A 14,693-nucleotide genomic window follows, 5' to 3' on the forward strand; every position below is an offset into this window, starting at 1 on the left:
GAACAAAATGCCTAAAAACTTGTTTTTTCAATTTCAGCTATTACAGTTCACCACATGTCAAAATATTGTTTCTTTCTCATGCAAGTCTCAAACATCCTGCCTGCTGCCTTCTCTAGGTGCTGCTAACCCTTTCAGTTATTCCTGTGACTTTTTTACTTTTTTTTTTTTTTTTAAGACAAGCATTTAGGAGGGGCCTAAATAGCTCACATTTCAACCCTAGCCACAGCCCAAGATCCTCCCAAGAGAACGGCAGACGGACCGCAGCCAGGCCCAGCCCGCGGAGGGACTGCGGGCCACGCCCGGATGAGCTGCAGCTGGGGTCTTGGCCGGCCGGCCCGCGGGCCACAGGCTCTGCTGGAGCCAGACGCGCCCGCGCGGGGGCGAAGCGTGGAGACAGGGTGCGGCCGGGCCTCACCTCCACCGCCTGGCCCAGCTCCAGGTCGAAGCCCACTACACACACGCAGTGCAGCCATGCCGAGAAACCGTCCCAGCGCAGCAGGCCCCGGCCGCGGCCATCGTCCTCTTCATCGTCCTCCAGCGTAGCTCCCGCCGCCACAAGGGCCGGCGCCTCGCGCCCCTCGGCCGCCGCCACAGACTCGTCCAACGGCCCGCGGGAACCGGGCCCCAAGCCAGCTGGGCCCCGCAGAGCCATCGGCCGCCCCTTTGCTGTTCGCGCCGCCTCCACCGTGGACCGCGCCGCAGAGCGCGCGGCTCGGCGCACGCGCAGCAGCCGCTACGGCAGCCGCCGGGAACCCGCTTGGTAGGGGCGGGGCCTCAGGCCACCTGACCCTGGGAGCCGGGTTCGGCTTGGATCTCCCAGAGCCAGCGCGCGGACCTGGAGACCTCACGATGCTGCCTGTCTCGGTCTGTGAAGCTGGCCTCGTCTTAAAGCTCCGGAAGACTGAACCCGTGGCGTATGAATCTTTGCCACTCTCGTTCTCCGTCCAACGACCAGGCAATGACTTATTCTTGGAATGACAGCATTGACCATCACAGTAAGGTAGTATTAAATTATTTAAACGGCATTAACAATGGCAAACATTATTAAACTCTTACCCTGTACCATTTGATGTGCCCGGTTCAAGTACCAATATTTACACATATTATTTACACCCCTCCACACTGAGGACTGGACCCACCGGCGCTCTAACACTAAACTACATCTCCAGCCCTTTTTATTTTTTGTAATTTTTTTTTTAGTCTTCAGTGGACCTTTATTTTATTTTATTTATATGTGATGCTGAGAATCGAACTCATTGCCACACACATACTAGGCAAGCTCCCTACCACTAAGCTATAAACCCAGCCCCTTATTTTTTATATTTTATATATAGGATCCTCCCACATTAGCCTCCCCAATAGCTGAGGTTATAGACGTGAGCCACTGCACCTAGCCATATATTACTTTTGAATCCTCACATCCTCGTAAGTTGGTAGGCATTATTTATTTCTCTTTAAAGATAAGGAAATTCAGGTTTTGAGAGGTTACATTACTGGCCCAACAAGTATGACAACTCCAGTGACTGCTTGAGCTGTACCTTCCCTCAGCTGTTCCCTCTCTACTGAGGCCTCTCCCACCTTTGTTGGTCTACAGGTTGACTTTCACAGCAACTTGTGGATCATGCTGTCTGCACACTGGGACAAGGGCTGGTCTCAGGCTTTTTTTGTATTTTCTGAGATCAGCACTAGGCTGCACCCAGAGGCACTTGTTCTGTTGAATTATTACTGATTATTGCTACAGCACCTACAGCACCTACTATGCTGGCAATAAACAGGAGTGAAAGTAAAGAGAAAATACAATAATACCCCAAGAGAAAAATGGGTAGAAAACAATTGATGAGAATATACAATAAACATATTTTTTAAAACAGCATAATGTTTATACTCTTATACTTACTATCATATCTAATATTCCCAACTACCCCAAAAGTCCTATATAACTATTAGGAAATTGAAGCCCCACGTGAAGAATGTGTCACATTAATAGGCAGCAAGGTAACAAAACAAACTTAAACCCAGGTTTTCTGACTCATTCTGATCTCATAAGTATTTTTGCTGCACTACCCAGTTAAATCTACTCCATTGGACAAACACTACCCTCTCCACATCCTTGTAATTTTTATTTGGAGTAAGTGTTGGAATCTTTATTTTTAAAGAGACGGTCAAGTGTTCTCAGACATCAGTATTGGTGTCTGCTAGAAACTTTCTTTAGGATAAAAGATGAACTAAAGACATTATTTAAGTTAGAGACCAAGTCTTTGATCAAGTCAACCTGCCAGCCTACTCCACAGAACCACTATCATTAAGAGAGGAAAATGTGGACTGGGGTTGTGGCTCAGTGGTAGAGCACTTGCCTCGCATGTGTGAGGCCCTGGGTTCAATCCTCAGCACCACATAAAAATAGATAAATAAAGGTATTGTATTCAACTACAACTAAAAAAAATATTCTTAAAAAAAGAAGAGAGAGACTGTTGGTGTCGGTTCTGCTGTTTAGGTCCGGCTCTGCGGTCCCAGCCTTTTCCCATGGCTGACCCTGAGGAGTTTCGTGTTTCTTCGCCTCCCCCACCGCCTCCCTCCTCTCCTTCTTCTTCCGACGTTTCTTCAGCATCTTCCCCCGGTGTCCCAATGAGTTTGGGCTGGCGGGATTCGAGCAGGAGCAGCTGCCGAACCGTGGATCCGCTGGAGGAAGTGGAGCTGCAGATAGGAGATGCAGCTTTTTCTCTAACCAAACTTCTCGAAGCCACATCTGCAGTATCAGCTCAAGTGGAAGAGCTTGCCCTCAAATGTACAGAAAATGCACGTTTCCTTAAAACCTGGCGGGACCTCCTGAAAGAAGGCTATGATTCTTTGAAACCTGACAACTGATTTGGCCTGCTTAGCTGTTCCAGCAATGGACTGTGTAACATACTTCTTAACATACGATTTTTGCACATGTACTGCATACATAGGATGATCTCTTTCCAGCAGTTCTGTATACTCACAGAACTTTTTCTTGACTTTTATGAAAGCAGAATACTGATATTTTTGATGCAGACCAATATTTGTTTATTCTTAAATACTTTCTGCCATCTAAACTTTTGTAGAATCCTTTATGGAAGTTAATTCCATCAGTAGATAATTAATGTTAATAGTGCCACAGGGCTACCAGTAGCATACTACACAGAACATTATTTAAAAGAAGATGCAAGAATAGTAGAATTTGAAGTTGAGCTTCAATTTATGGCCCAAAGGAGGTAACTAAGGTTTCTAATGATGAATCCACCTCTATTAGGGTAAATTCTCCAAAACCAGTGACTAAGTCTTGCTTTTATATCCTCAGCACCTGAAACAGTGTCACACAATACTTGCTAAATGCTTGTTGAATAAAAGACTTGAGAAACATAACCAAAAGCTTTTTTTTCTTCATGTTTTTAGCATGAAGACTGTAATTGTTTTTCAAAAGTGTATGAATCTGAACTTCATTGACTTGAAGGAAAACATTCTGTTTTTTAAATGGGGATATGAACTTTGATGATAGTTTCTTAAATATAATTTTTTTTTTTTGCCTTTCTAAGATGCTTTTTAAAAAAGGATGTCTGAAATGAAAACACGTCTGGAAAGAATGCATGTTTTTGCCCTATTTGTGGTTAATTGCTTTTATCGTTAATATTTCTTGTATTTTACGTTTTGAATGTTTGAGTACTATCTTAAAAATACCTTATCAAATTTTTGACTCAGTACTGAGTTGCAAGTTACTTACATAATAATTCTAAAGAAATTGCCCTGTTTCGAGTATATCAAATTTAAATGAAGTAATTGTTTTCATATTATTTGATCTCAGTGACAATGTTCTATTTTATGTGTCTTGTATCTTATATTGCTTTTTGGTGGTTTGTGTCGTGTGTCAACAACTAAGCTAGTTCTAATGCTCTACTATATATAATTTTTAAACATATTTGATGTGGCATCTTAATTCTTTGTAGATATGGAGATGTGTACAGAAGTATATTCTTAAAGCCCCATAGTGGGGGTGATGCAAGGGGACATATGGATGGGCAAAGAATAGTTTTGTTTAGCATATTAGGTCATAGTTCTTGATTAATTATTTTAGTTAAAGATCACACATGTTGTGTGATTTTTATACCAAAGAGATGCTTACTTCAGTATTATAAAAATATTTTTCTTATATATTCCGAAAGTTGCAATTTTTAAAATGTATAAAAATAAACTTATTAAAAGCAAAAAAAAAAAGAAGAGAGGAAAATTATATTCTGCCTTCATGAAAGGTTCTAAACATACTATATAGAAGAAAATAGTCAATATAAGAAAGAGGATTGGACAAAAAGTCAGTCTGGATACTAATGCCAGCCCCATGCATGATCATGGTGGGCAAGAAGCTCTGGGCCCCAGTTTGTGCATTGGTAAATGAGAATGACCATTACTTCATTAACTGTTGGGGAGAGTCAAGCTATCCTAACACACACATTTTACTGGATGCTACTTCATTATTAATGATTAATGACCTCCAAAGACCAGTTGCTCCACAGGGCTAGTTCTTTGACATTTGGCCACAAACTGCCATTCTCTGAAATGCTGCTTTATAATATTGGGCTAAAGGTAATCTTATCAGGGCTGGAGTCATAGCTTATCGATAGAGCACACATAAGGCACTGGGTTCAATCCTCAGCACCACATAAAAATAAATAAATAAAGATATGTGCCCATCTTCAAAAAAATTATTTTAAAAAAAGTTAATCTTATCACAATATTGTACCCTTGAAACAACATATTAAGGAGCTGGGGCTGTAGCTCGGTGGTACAGTGCTTGCCTGGCATGGGTAAGGCCCTGGGTTCGATACTCAGCACCACATAAAAAATAAAGGAAATAAAGTTATAAAAAATATATTTATTTTTAAAAAACAACATATTAAGAGGATCAGACATTTTATGAGAAATCAAGCTCACCAAGAATATAGAGAGGGTTTTTTTATATTTATTTTTTGGTTAGACACAATACTTTTATTTTGTTTATTTATTTATTTTTATGTGATGTTGAGGATCGAACCCAAGGCCTCACACACAATAGGCGAGTGCTCTACCGCTGAGCCACAACCTCAGCCCAAGAATTTTTTAATGGAAAAAAAACCTTCAGTCTGTTTTGGAAAACATGCACATTTTATTACTTAAACCTTCATACACAGAATCCTTAGAGTCTATTTTAACAGTTTCTAAGGTTAATACTTGTATGGAACCTGGGAGGAAAAAAGAGTAACACCTTCTTAAGTTTTTGTCATTAGAATCTTTGACTCTGGAAGGATTTTGGATCAGGTCATCTCTTCAAACTTCCTCTCCTATCCTTTCATCTTCTGATGTTCAGTCAACCTCTTTTCTTACACCCCCCCAAGTTAAAGTTAAGTCACTACCTTTCAGAGCTGCTGTTTTCAAATGTTCATAAGGTCTAGAAATTTCTTCCTTTTATGGAGAAAAGAGATCAGACACTTTGTAATGTACACCCATCAGTCTAAGTTGGGCTTGCTGAGATTACACAGAACAGTCCAACTCTTCTACATGATAGTCCTGTGAATGTTCCAAAATAGTTATCCCACGCCACCATGTCTTCTAGTTTCCAGGGTAAACTACCCCAGATCCTCCAACTGTTCCTCAAAGGATGTAGTTTCTAGGCCATTCATCATCCTATTGCCCAACTTGGGCATACTCCAACTTCTTAGCATGGCTGTTAAAATATAGAGGAAATACCATCCTCCAGGTATGACCTGGCTACCGAAGAATATAACATGGGACTATTACTTTGCTTGTCCCAGCCACTAACCTTCTATTAATGGCAATTCAGATCAGATCACATTTGCTTGTTTTGGCAGTTAGGTCACATTGTTGGCTTAGGTTGTGTTTATCATCAGCTAAAGCCCTAAGTCTTTTTTTCATGTGAGGAGCACTAAAGTCAGGGTAGGCTGCTTTAGCCAAGAGCATGACTGGATTCATGGCTCTACTGCTCTTCTAATATTACCAAGAACACTGAACACAGGATTAAAAACATTCCTGACTTCTCTATCACCCCTAACCAAACTCCTGGCATTTCAGTAATTTTCATAGGAGAGAAAGGGTAGGAATGTGGGGAGGGAGGAAGGAATTGCAATGTCAGATTTCTGGGCTTGGTTTTACCAAAAGGACCTGCAGGGAGAATAAATGCCTTAGGTATCCATCTGGTTGGACAACAAGGGGATTACCCTCTTGCTTCTGAGCCAAATGTGACCAAGGCTCCTGGGACATAACTACAATGCAGTGGCAAGAAAATATGTAGAGAAATGCACAAAGGCCAGTATTGTGTTATCTCTGAAAGACAAAATGTTCTAATGCAGATTTTGAAGGTAAGACCGAACCAAAGACTATTAGGTGCTTCCTCAACAGTGTTCATGAAATCTTTAAAAAATTGGAAGAGCTTTGTATTTTTTCATCTTTACATTTTAAATATGTGTACAGTACCTCGCACATGGCAGATACTTTAGTAAATATCTACTGGGAGTGAAAAAGTACACACACACACACACATAAATATATATATATACACATCTCATATAACATATATCACTGTTCACTTGTTCTACAGAATTTCCCTTCATGGTCAGTTGTGTAAACACATGAAAAGTTAATATAAAATCTTTTTGTATGTGTGTGTGGTACCTAGGATTTAATCTAGGGGTGATGTACCGCTGAGCCACATCCCCAGCCCTGTTTCACTAAGGTCTCACTAAGTTCCCAAGTCTAGTCTCCAACTTGTGATGCTCCTACTTCTGCCTCATGTGCATCACCACAACTGGCTTTAGATTTTCTTAAATGTAGTGCACCCTTAGCTTATGAAAAGTAAATGTATTAACACTTTACTTATTTGAAGGTTACTTTTCCAACTGTCTGACACAGTACCAGGAAGTAGATTTCACAGACCTAATAGCAGCTGAAATTCGAAGCAGAAAAGGTAATCAGTAAACTTCATGCTTTTTAATTAGAGAGATGTGAGGCATTCTCTCATGTATTTTTTTGTCTGAATTTTACATATAATTCTAACAAATATGTTTGTCTGATATCCCAAACTAAGCAGAAGAGCAAAGAGGCTACTTGAGGCTGAGAATGAAAAACAAAACAAAAGATTTACAGGTTATAGAATAAATGTAAAAGAAAAAAAGCAGGAAGCAAAAAGAGAAAGATACACAGTAAACCATTAGAAGTAGTTGTATTATTTGCCTCATGGAGAATAGAAGTGTTGGAAAATACAAGTACAGGTGAATAAAATAGGGAATTTTGCTTTTTATTTTACCAACTTCCATATTATTTTAGTTAGAGAGGGCGTATATTGCTTTCATAATTAAAACATTAAGAGATACTAAACTAATATACCAATAAAAATGTGTAAAAAAAAAAAAAGAAATATTAAGAGTATAAAAGAGTTGTTTATAGGGCTGGGGTTGTGGCTTAGTGGTAGAATGCTTGCCTAGCATGCATGAGGCACTGGGTTTGATCCCTGGCACCACATAAAAATAAACAAATAAAATAAAGGTATTGTGTCCACCTACAACTAAAAAAATATTTTAAAAAAGAGTTGTTTATAATACTGAAGAATTGGAAACCACCTATTTATTCAACAATGAGGACTGGGTATGATGGTGTACCCCTATAATCCTAGTGACTCAGGAGGCTGAGGCAAGAGGATCACAAGTTCAAAGCCAGCCTCAGCAATTTAGCAAGACCTCAGCAACTTAGTGATACACTGTTTCAAAATAAAAAGTGGACTGGGAATGTTCCTTAGGACTCCTTCTTTCAATCCCCAGGACCAAAAATTAAATAGATAAATAAATGTTCGGTAAAAGGAAATTGATTGAAAAATATATATCCATTTAAAAGACTATTATGCAGTGAATAAAAATGTCACAGATTAATATTTTAGAAAGTGTTTGAATTATATATATATATATATGTGTGTGTGTGTGTGTGTGTGTGTGTATATATATATGTATGGTGTATTTGTGTTTATTTAAGGTGCTGGGGATTGAACCCAGAGGTGTTCCACCACTGAGCTACATCCTCATCTCTCTTTTTTATTTTTAGTCTTTTTTCTTTTTCCAGAGTGCTGGGGATTCAACCCAGCGCTTCACACATTCTGGGTAAGAACTCTATTAGTAAACTGTACCTCTAGCCCCTTATTTTTTATTTTGAGAGAGGGTCTTGCTAAATTATGGAGACTGGCCTCAAACTTGTGATTGTCCTGCCTTGACCTCCTGAATAGCTGGGATTACAGGCATCCACCATCAAAGCATGTATTTTAAGTTGAAAATAGTAGGTTACAAACAAAATATAGAAATGGTACTGTTTTTATAGACTATATGCAAAAAATTTAAAAGGCCACTGGAGTAGGAAAAAAAAGTCCTGGTATAGAGGGAATTTTTTTCTTGGAATTAAACATTTCATTTACTTTATCTGTGTAACATCTTTGAAATTAAACAAGTTTTTTATATCAAGAAAAAACTCTCAGCTAAAACAGAAGGAAAATAAAATTTAATGTTTTCACCAATATTTCTTGTGATAGAAACTGCTAGCCCAGAGCTGGGGTTGTGGCTCAGTGGTAGAGCACTCGCCTCGCACGTGAGAGACCCTGGGTTAGATCCTCAGCACCACATAAAAAAATAATAATAATAAGTAAAAAAAAGGTATTGTGTCCAACTATAACTAAAAAATAAAATATTTAAAAAAGAAAGAAATTGCTAGTCCACTATGATAATTAATTTTATGTATCAATTTGGCTGGACCATGAAGTGCACAAATATTTGGTTAAACATTTTTCTGGGTGTGTCTACAAGGCATTTTGGATGAGATTAACATTAGAAAATATGTACACTGAATAAAGCAGATTCCCCTCCCCAGTGTGAGTGGGCCTGAACAGGAAAAAAAAAAAAAAAATGCTGAGTAAGGGAGAATTTGCTCTCTGCCTGACTGCCTTTGAGCTTGGACATTGGTCATCAGCCTTCTGACTCAGACTTGGTCTGGAACTTGTACCATCAGTTCTCAGGCCTTTGGACTTAGAGTAGAACTCTTATCTTAGGCTTTGCTCGGTCTCCAGTTTACCAACTAAAGACCAGCCTCAATAACTGTGAGCTGATTCCTTATTTTATATGGGTTTGCCTATGTAAATTATTAGTAGTTCTGTTTCTCTGGGGAACTCAGACTAATATAGATTTTGAATCTGAGAGTAAGATGCTACTATAACAATATCTAAGAATGTAGAAGCAACTTTGGAATTGAATAATGGGTAAGGGCAGGGGGGATTTTGAGGTGCATATTAGAAATATAGGTATTAAGGATGATGGTTTTGATGAGGTCTTAGAAAGCTAAATATCCAACTGAATATTTAACTGGAGATTGTAACCAAAGTGTTGAAGCAGTGCCTTAGTGCTTCTTCACTGTTTATAGTAAAAGGCATGAAGAAAAAAAACAATTAAAAGAGGAATTGTTAGGGCTGGGGTTGTGGCTCAGCGGTAGAGCGCTCGCCTAGGTGTGCAAGTTGCTGGGTTTGATCCTCAGCACCACATAAAATTAAATAAATAAAATAAAGGTATTGTGTCCAACTACAACTAAAAAAAAATATTTAAAAAAAAAGAAAGTGGAATTGTTAAGCAAGAAGGAACCAGAACTCAAAGATTTGGAAAAATTTTTCAACCTATTCATAATTTTAAAAAATGAAAAAGAAAAAAGCTTATTTTGAAGAGAACACTGAATGTGGCTGAACAGTCATTTGATAAGGAGATTAGTACATATGAAACACAGACCTAATCAGCCATTCTTTTTTTTTTTTAGAGAAAGAGAGAGAGAGAATTTTTAAATATTTATTATTTATATTTTTTAGTTCTTGGCGGACACAACTTTGTTTGTATGTGGTGCTAAGGATGGAACCCGGGCCACACGCATGCCAGGCGAGCACACTACCGCTTGAGCCACATCCCCAGCCCCATCAGCCATTCTTTAACTGAAGGGGATAGAGATGGGCAAAATGCAGGAAGGCAATGGGACTTCTTAGAGCCATAATGTAATCATTATCATTGAGCTAAAGAATATTTATCTCACAAGAAACAAGACTTCTTGAAAAATAATCTTTAAAACAAAAATAGATAATTGAATTCATTCTCTCTTCTTTCAAATATTTATTTAACTTATGAAAGATATAGTGCTAGCCAGGCATAGTGGCTCATGCCTGTAATCCCAACTACTCGGGAGGCTGTGGCAGGAGGATCTCAAATTCAAGGACAGCCTCTGCAACTTATGCAACTTAGTGAGATTCTTTTTTTTTTTTTTTTTCCTTAGTGAGACTGTGTCTTAAAACAAAATAGCTGGGGATGTAGTTCAGTGGTAGAATTCCCTGGGTTAAATCCCCAGCACTGCTAAAAAAGGAAAAATAAAAAAGAAAGATAAAGTGAACTGTGAGGAATAAGCTGAATAAGATATGTTTTCCTTTTTTCCATATTTTTATTGCTGCATTATAATCATATGTAATAGTGGGATTCATTGTTACATATTCATACATGCACACAATATAAGATACACACACACATACGCACATAGAGAGAGTATATTTCTAGGAAATAATAATTTAGCAGGGCAGATAAAAAAGAAACCTATGTATATAGATGGGTTTTACACAATTCTCTGAGAATTAGGGAATTAAAGAAATAATATTTAGAAAACGTTAAAAATCTTATAATATTATTAGAGCTATTGTCACATTCCTCACGACTAAAACACTCAGGGTCACTCCGGGGGAACTGGGCTACACGAAATAACCACACAAGAGACAGAGATACCTTTTTCTTTGGGTTCCTGTGATGGCTCCTCTGACCATAAAGGTCCACAGAAAGAGAGAGAGAGCATACATGCTAAATCCTTTTATTGAGGAGAAGCCATTCAAATGAGGCATGTGGTCAGGCTTCAGGAGGTTGAGTCTAGCTTCCTGATGTCTGCTGCCAGCAGGTTGACTGACATTTAGGAAAGCCACACCCAAAGGCAGAGCAAGAGAAAGAGACACACAAAGGGCGTTTCCATGGAACATTCTATCCCAAACAGGGCAAAGGGGTAATATCACAAAGGAACAGGTGAGTGTAGCTCAATCCATGGGGCGACATGCCTACATCTGAAGAGGCGTCCTCAATCTCCAAGACTGGGGCAATGTCCAGGTCACTACAAGATGTAGTGACAATCAGAAGCCTCTCCATTCAGGGAAGGAGAATGCAAATCATTCAGACTGGCTCCCCACAAGCTATTAGAGTTCTTGGAAATGTATTGATTGTCTCAACACATGGTAAAGGAATTTGTAGCTTAGCAAACCAATGCCTTTGTTCTCATATAGAGTCAGTACAAAATGCCTTCAGACATACCTCTTAGACATAACCCAACATTCTTTTTCACTGTCTCACTCTGTTAGGAGAAAAGCAAAATACGAAGAAGTATCTCAAACTATGATTTTTCTTCAGCACAACCTATAATGGAAAGAGAATCTCAAAGGTCACACAAAAATATCCTTGATTCTCCTTTTATCATTTAAAACAACCAAGGCTCCTCTTCAGTTACCAGAGTCTGGCTTCTGCTTTCTGTCATGATTTTTCCCTCATTGATTTTTGTTTTTTATTAGTCTAACCTTGCCTGAGAAAAATCCCAAGCAACTTGTTTTGAATATGTTTATTCTCTTCTCTATTCTAGGAAAACTAATAGAATCTGTACAAAGTAAGAGAATTACCTAAATGAAACTGAATCCAGGAAGTCTTCTTTGGCGGATTTCCCAGTACAGCAGTGCCAGCCTGAACAGAAGACTAGGATACTGCAAATTCTAATTCAATCGTGAGTAAGAGCTTTGTCTAGGAAGAATAAAGGAAATACAAAGATGCCAACCTAAGACTGCTGTTCCTGGACACTGTCCTGTTAAGAATTTACAAAGAGGATTAGTTCTCATTATAAATAACAGATATGAACAGGTATTTTTACATTGTCACTGAGATGACAACTCCTATGAATGATTTAAGATAGTGGATTAACATCACACTATAGTGACACAGCCACATCAATGTTTGTAGCAGATCAATTCACAATAGCTACGCAATGGAACTAGCCTAGGTGACCATCAACAGATGAATGGATACAGAAAATGTGGTGTATACACATTGGAATATTACTCAGCCATAAAGAAGAATGAAAGTATGGCATTTGCCAGTAAATGAATGGAACTGAGACTATCATGCTGAGATAAGGCAATCCCAAAAAACCAAAGGCCAAACATTCTCTCTAATATGCAGATGCTAATACCCAATAAGGGGGTTGGGAGGGAAGAATAGAAGTTCATTGGATTAGACAAAGGGGGATGAAGAGAAGGAAGAGGGAACAGGAATTGGAAAGACAGTAGAATGAATCAGACATAACTTTTCTGTGTTTATATGCAAATGCACAACCAGTGTAACTCCACATCATGTACAATCACAAGAATGGGAAGTTATACTCCATATATGTATAATATATCAAAATACTCTCTACTGTCATGTCTATCTAAAAAGAACAAATTTTAAAAAGATGGTGGATTAAAAATTTAGTTTCAATAATGAAGTTGGAAGACTCATACTCCCTGATTTTAAAACTTACTACAAAGCTACAATAATCAAAACAGTGCAGGAGTGGCATAAAGACAGAGAGTCCAGAAATAAACTGTTGCATACATGTTCAAATGATTTTTTTTTCAAATGATTTTTAATATGAGTGTAAGACCAGTCAATGGAGAAAGGACAGACATTTCAACAATAATTCTGGGAAAACTGAATATCAACATGGAAAACAATGAAGTTGCATTCTTACAACATCAATATCTGACATCATATTCAATTTATAATTCAAAATGGGTCAAAGATCTAAGCATTAAAATCAAAACTACAAAATTCTTAGGAGAAAACACTGAATAAAACTTTATGACATTGTATGTGGCAATAATTTCTTAGATATACACCAAAAGCACAGACAGCAAAGGAAAAAAATCAATAAAACTGGACTTAATCAAAATTAAATTTTTGTGTATCAAAGGATACCTCCAATAGAGTGAAAAAGCAACTCATAGAATGGGAGGCAATATTAGCCAACATTTATCTGATAAGATAATAACAGCTAGAATATATATAAAGAATTTCTACAACATAAAAACAACCCAATTCAAAAACAGAAAAAGGACTTGAATTTATTCAAAGAGAATAAACAGATAGTCAAATCACCACATGAAAAGATGCTCAAAATCACTAATCATTAGAGATTGCAAATCAAAGCCATGATTACATACAATTTCATATCTATTAGGGTAGCTATCATTAAGAATGAGAGAAGGAAGGCGAGGTGCAGTGCAGTGATGGACACCTGTAATCCCAGCGGCTCAGGAAGCCAAAGCAGGAGGATTGCAAGTTCAAAGCCAGCCTCAGCAAAAGTGAGGCGCTAAACAACTCAGTGAGACCCTGTCTCTAAATAAAATACACACACACACACACACAAAAAAAAAAAAAAAATAGGTCTGGGGATGTGGCTCAGTGGTTGAGTGCCCCTGAGCTGAATCCCGGATAGCCCCTCACCCCCCAAAAAAAGAAGAGAGAGAAACAAGGCAGGAGCAAGTAAGGGAGGAATGGCAAGAACAAGGAAGATCCAATTTCAACAAGGATGTGGAGAAATAGAACACTTATGCATTGTTGGTTGTAATGTAAAATGGTGCCACTGCTATAGAAAATAGTATGGAGGTTCCTCAAAAAATTTAATATATTGGGGCTGTGGTAGAGTGCCGCAGTCTGGCTGGGCACAAATCACGAGCCACTGAAGCAGGAACAAACTTTATTTTTGAACTGCAGGAAAACACTTCACACAGCTCCCGGGGAATCCTCCCAAACGCCACGCGGCTCGTCCAGGAACCCCCAGCGGGAAATATCTCTCCCGGAAATCTCTCCTCCTGCACTTCCCCAACCAATGGGAACTCTCGGGGAATCCCCGGAAATCCCCACGAGAACTCCAAAATAGTGAGAGAACTCAAAAGTTGCGACAGAGGCGGATAGTAATGCCTCGCCTGTAAATCAATACTGTTGGCAAAATGCCAGGGGCCATACAGACTCGGCCGTGGCTCTCAGCATCTCCCCCTTTTTGTTTAATTAAACAACAAGCAATGTGGCTTAGGGACCGTGCCTGTTAGGCAGTCCAATTCAACATATGGTCCTTACCCGTCATTGGATGAACTGACCTCTAGGCGTCAGCCTCCTGTCTTAGGTTGGTACCACTGCAATTGGATCATACCCGTCACTGACTACCGGTCCAGCATACAGCCATACTTGTGGATAGGCCTTTGCACCAGTGGGGGGGTGAGGTTCTTTGCCTCACCTCTGTTGGCCCCCAAATTTGGCCTTGGTGCCAGTGGGGGGGTGAGGTTCTTTGCCTCACCTCTGTTGGCCCCCAAATTTTAGACCATCACTAGTAGAAGGGAGGAGGATGCAAAATGCCATGACACTAAGCCAATTGAGGGCTCCTTTGAAAAATTGTACCACCGGTGACACCATCAGCAAAAATACTCCAGCACTACCACAATTCGCTGTACCAACAGATAGTTCACAATGCATACAAGTGATACATAGTCCAGGCAAGTTCTGCAAGCAATT

At 39.1% G+C, this 14,693-nt stretch overlaps 1 protein-coding gene and 1 pseudogene across 2 annotated transcripts in view; one reads left to right on the top strand and one right to left on the bottom strand.

Moving 5' to 3' along the window:
* The window catches only part of Dennd6a (DENN domain containing 6A), a 78,434-nt gene extending 77,782 nt beyond the window's left edge, over positions 1-652 (bottom strand). For both annotated transcript variants that reach the window (XM_071618902.1, XM_027921562.2), the window contains exon 1: positions 416-652. In XM_071618902.1, the coding sequence (XP_071475003.1) occupies positions 416-652 (237 nt within the window). The remainder of the gene's footprint in view (positions 1-415) is intronic.
* Positions 653-684: 32 nt separating this feature from the next.
* LOC114080017 (renal cancer differentiation gene 1 protein pseudogene) lies at positions 685-13,980 on the top strand (annotated as a pseudogene).
* Positions 13,981-14,693: the final 713 nt, after the last annotated feature.

The sequence above is a fragment of the Marmota flaviventris genome, chromosome 1 (assembly GCF_047511675.1).
Source record: "Marmota flaviventris isolate mMarFla1 chromosome 1, mMarFla1.hap1, whole genome shotgun sequence".
NCBI lineage: Eukaryota > Metazoa > Chordata > Mammalia > Rodentia > Sciuridae > Marmota > Marmota flaviventris.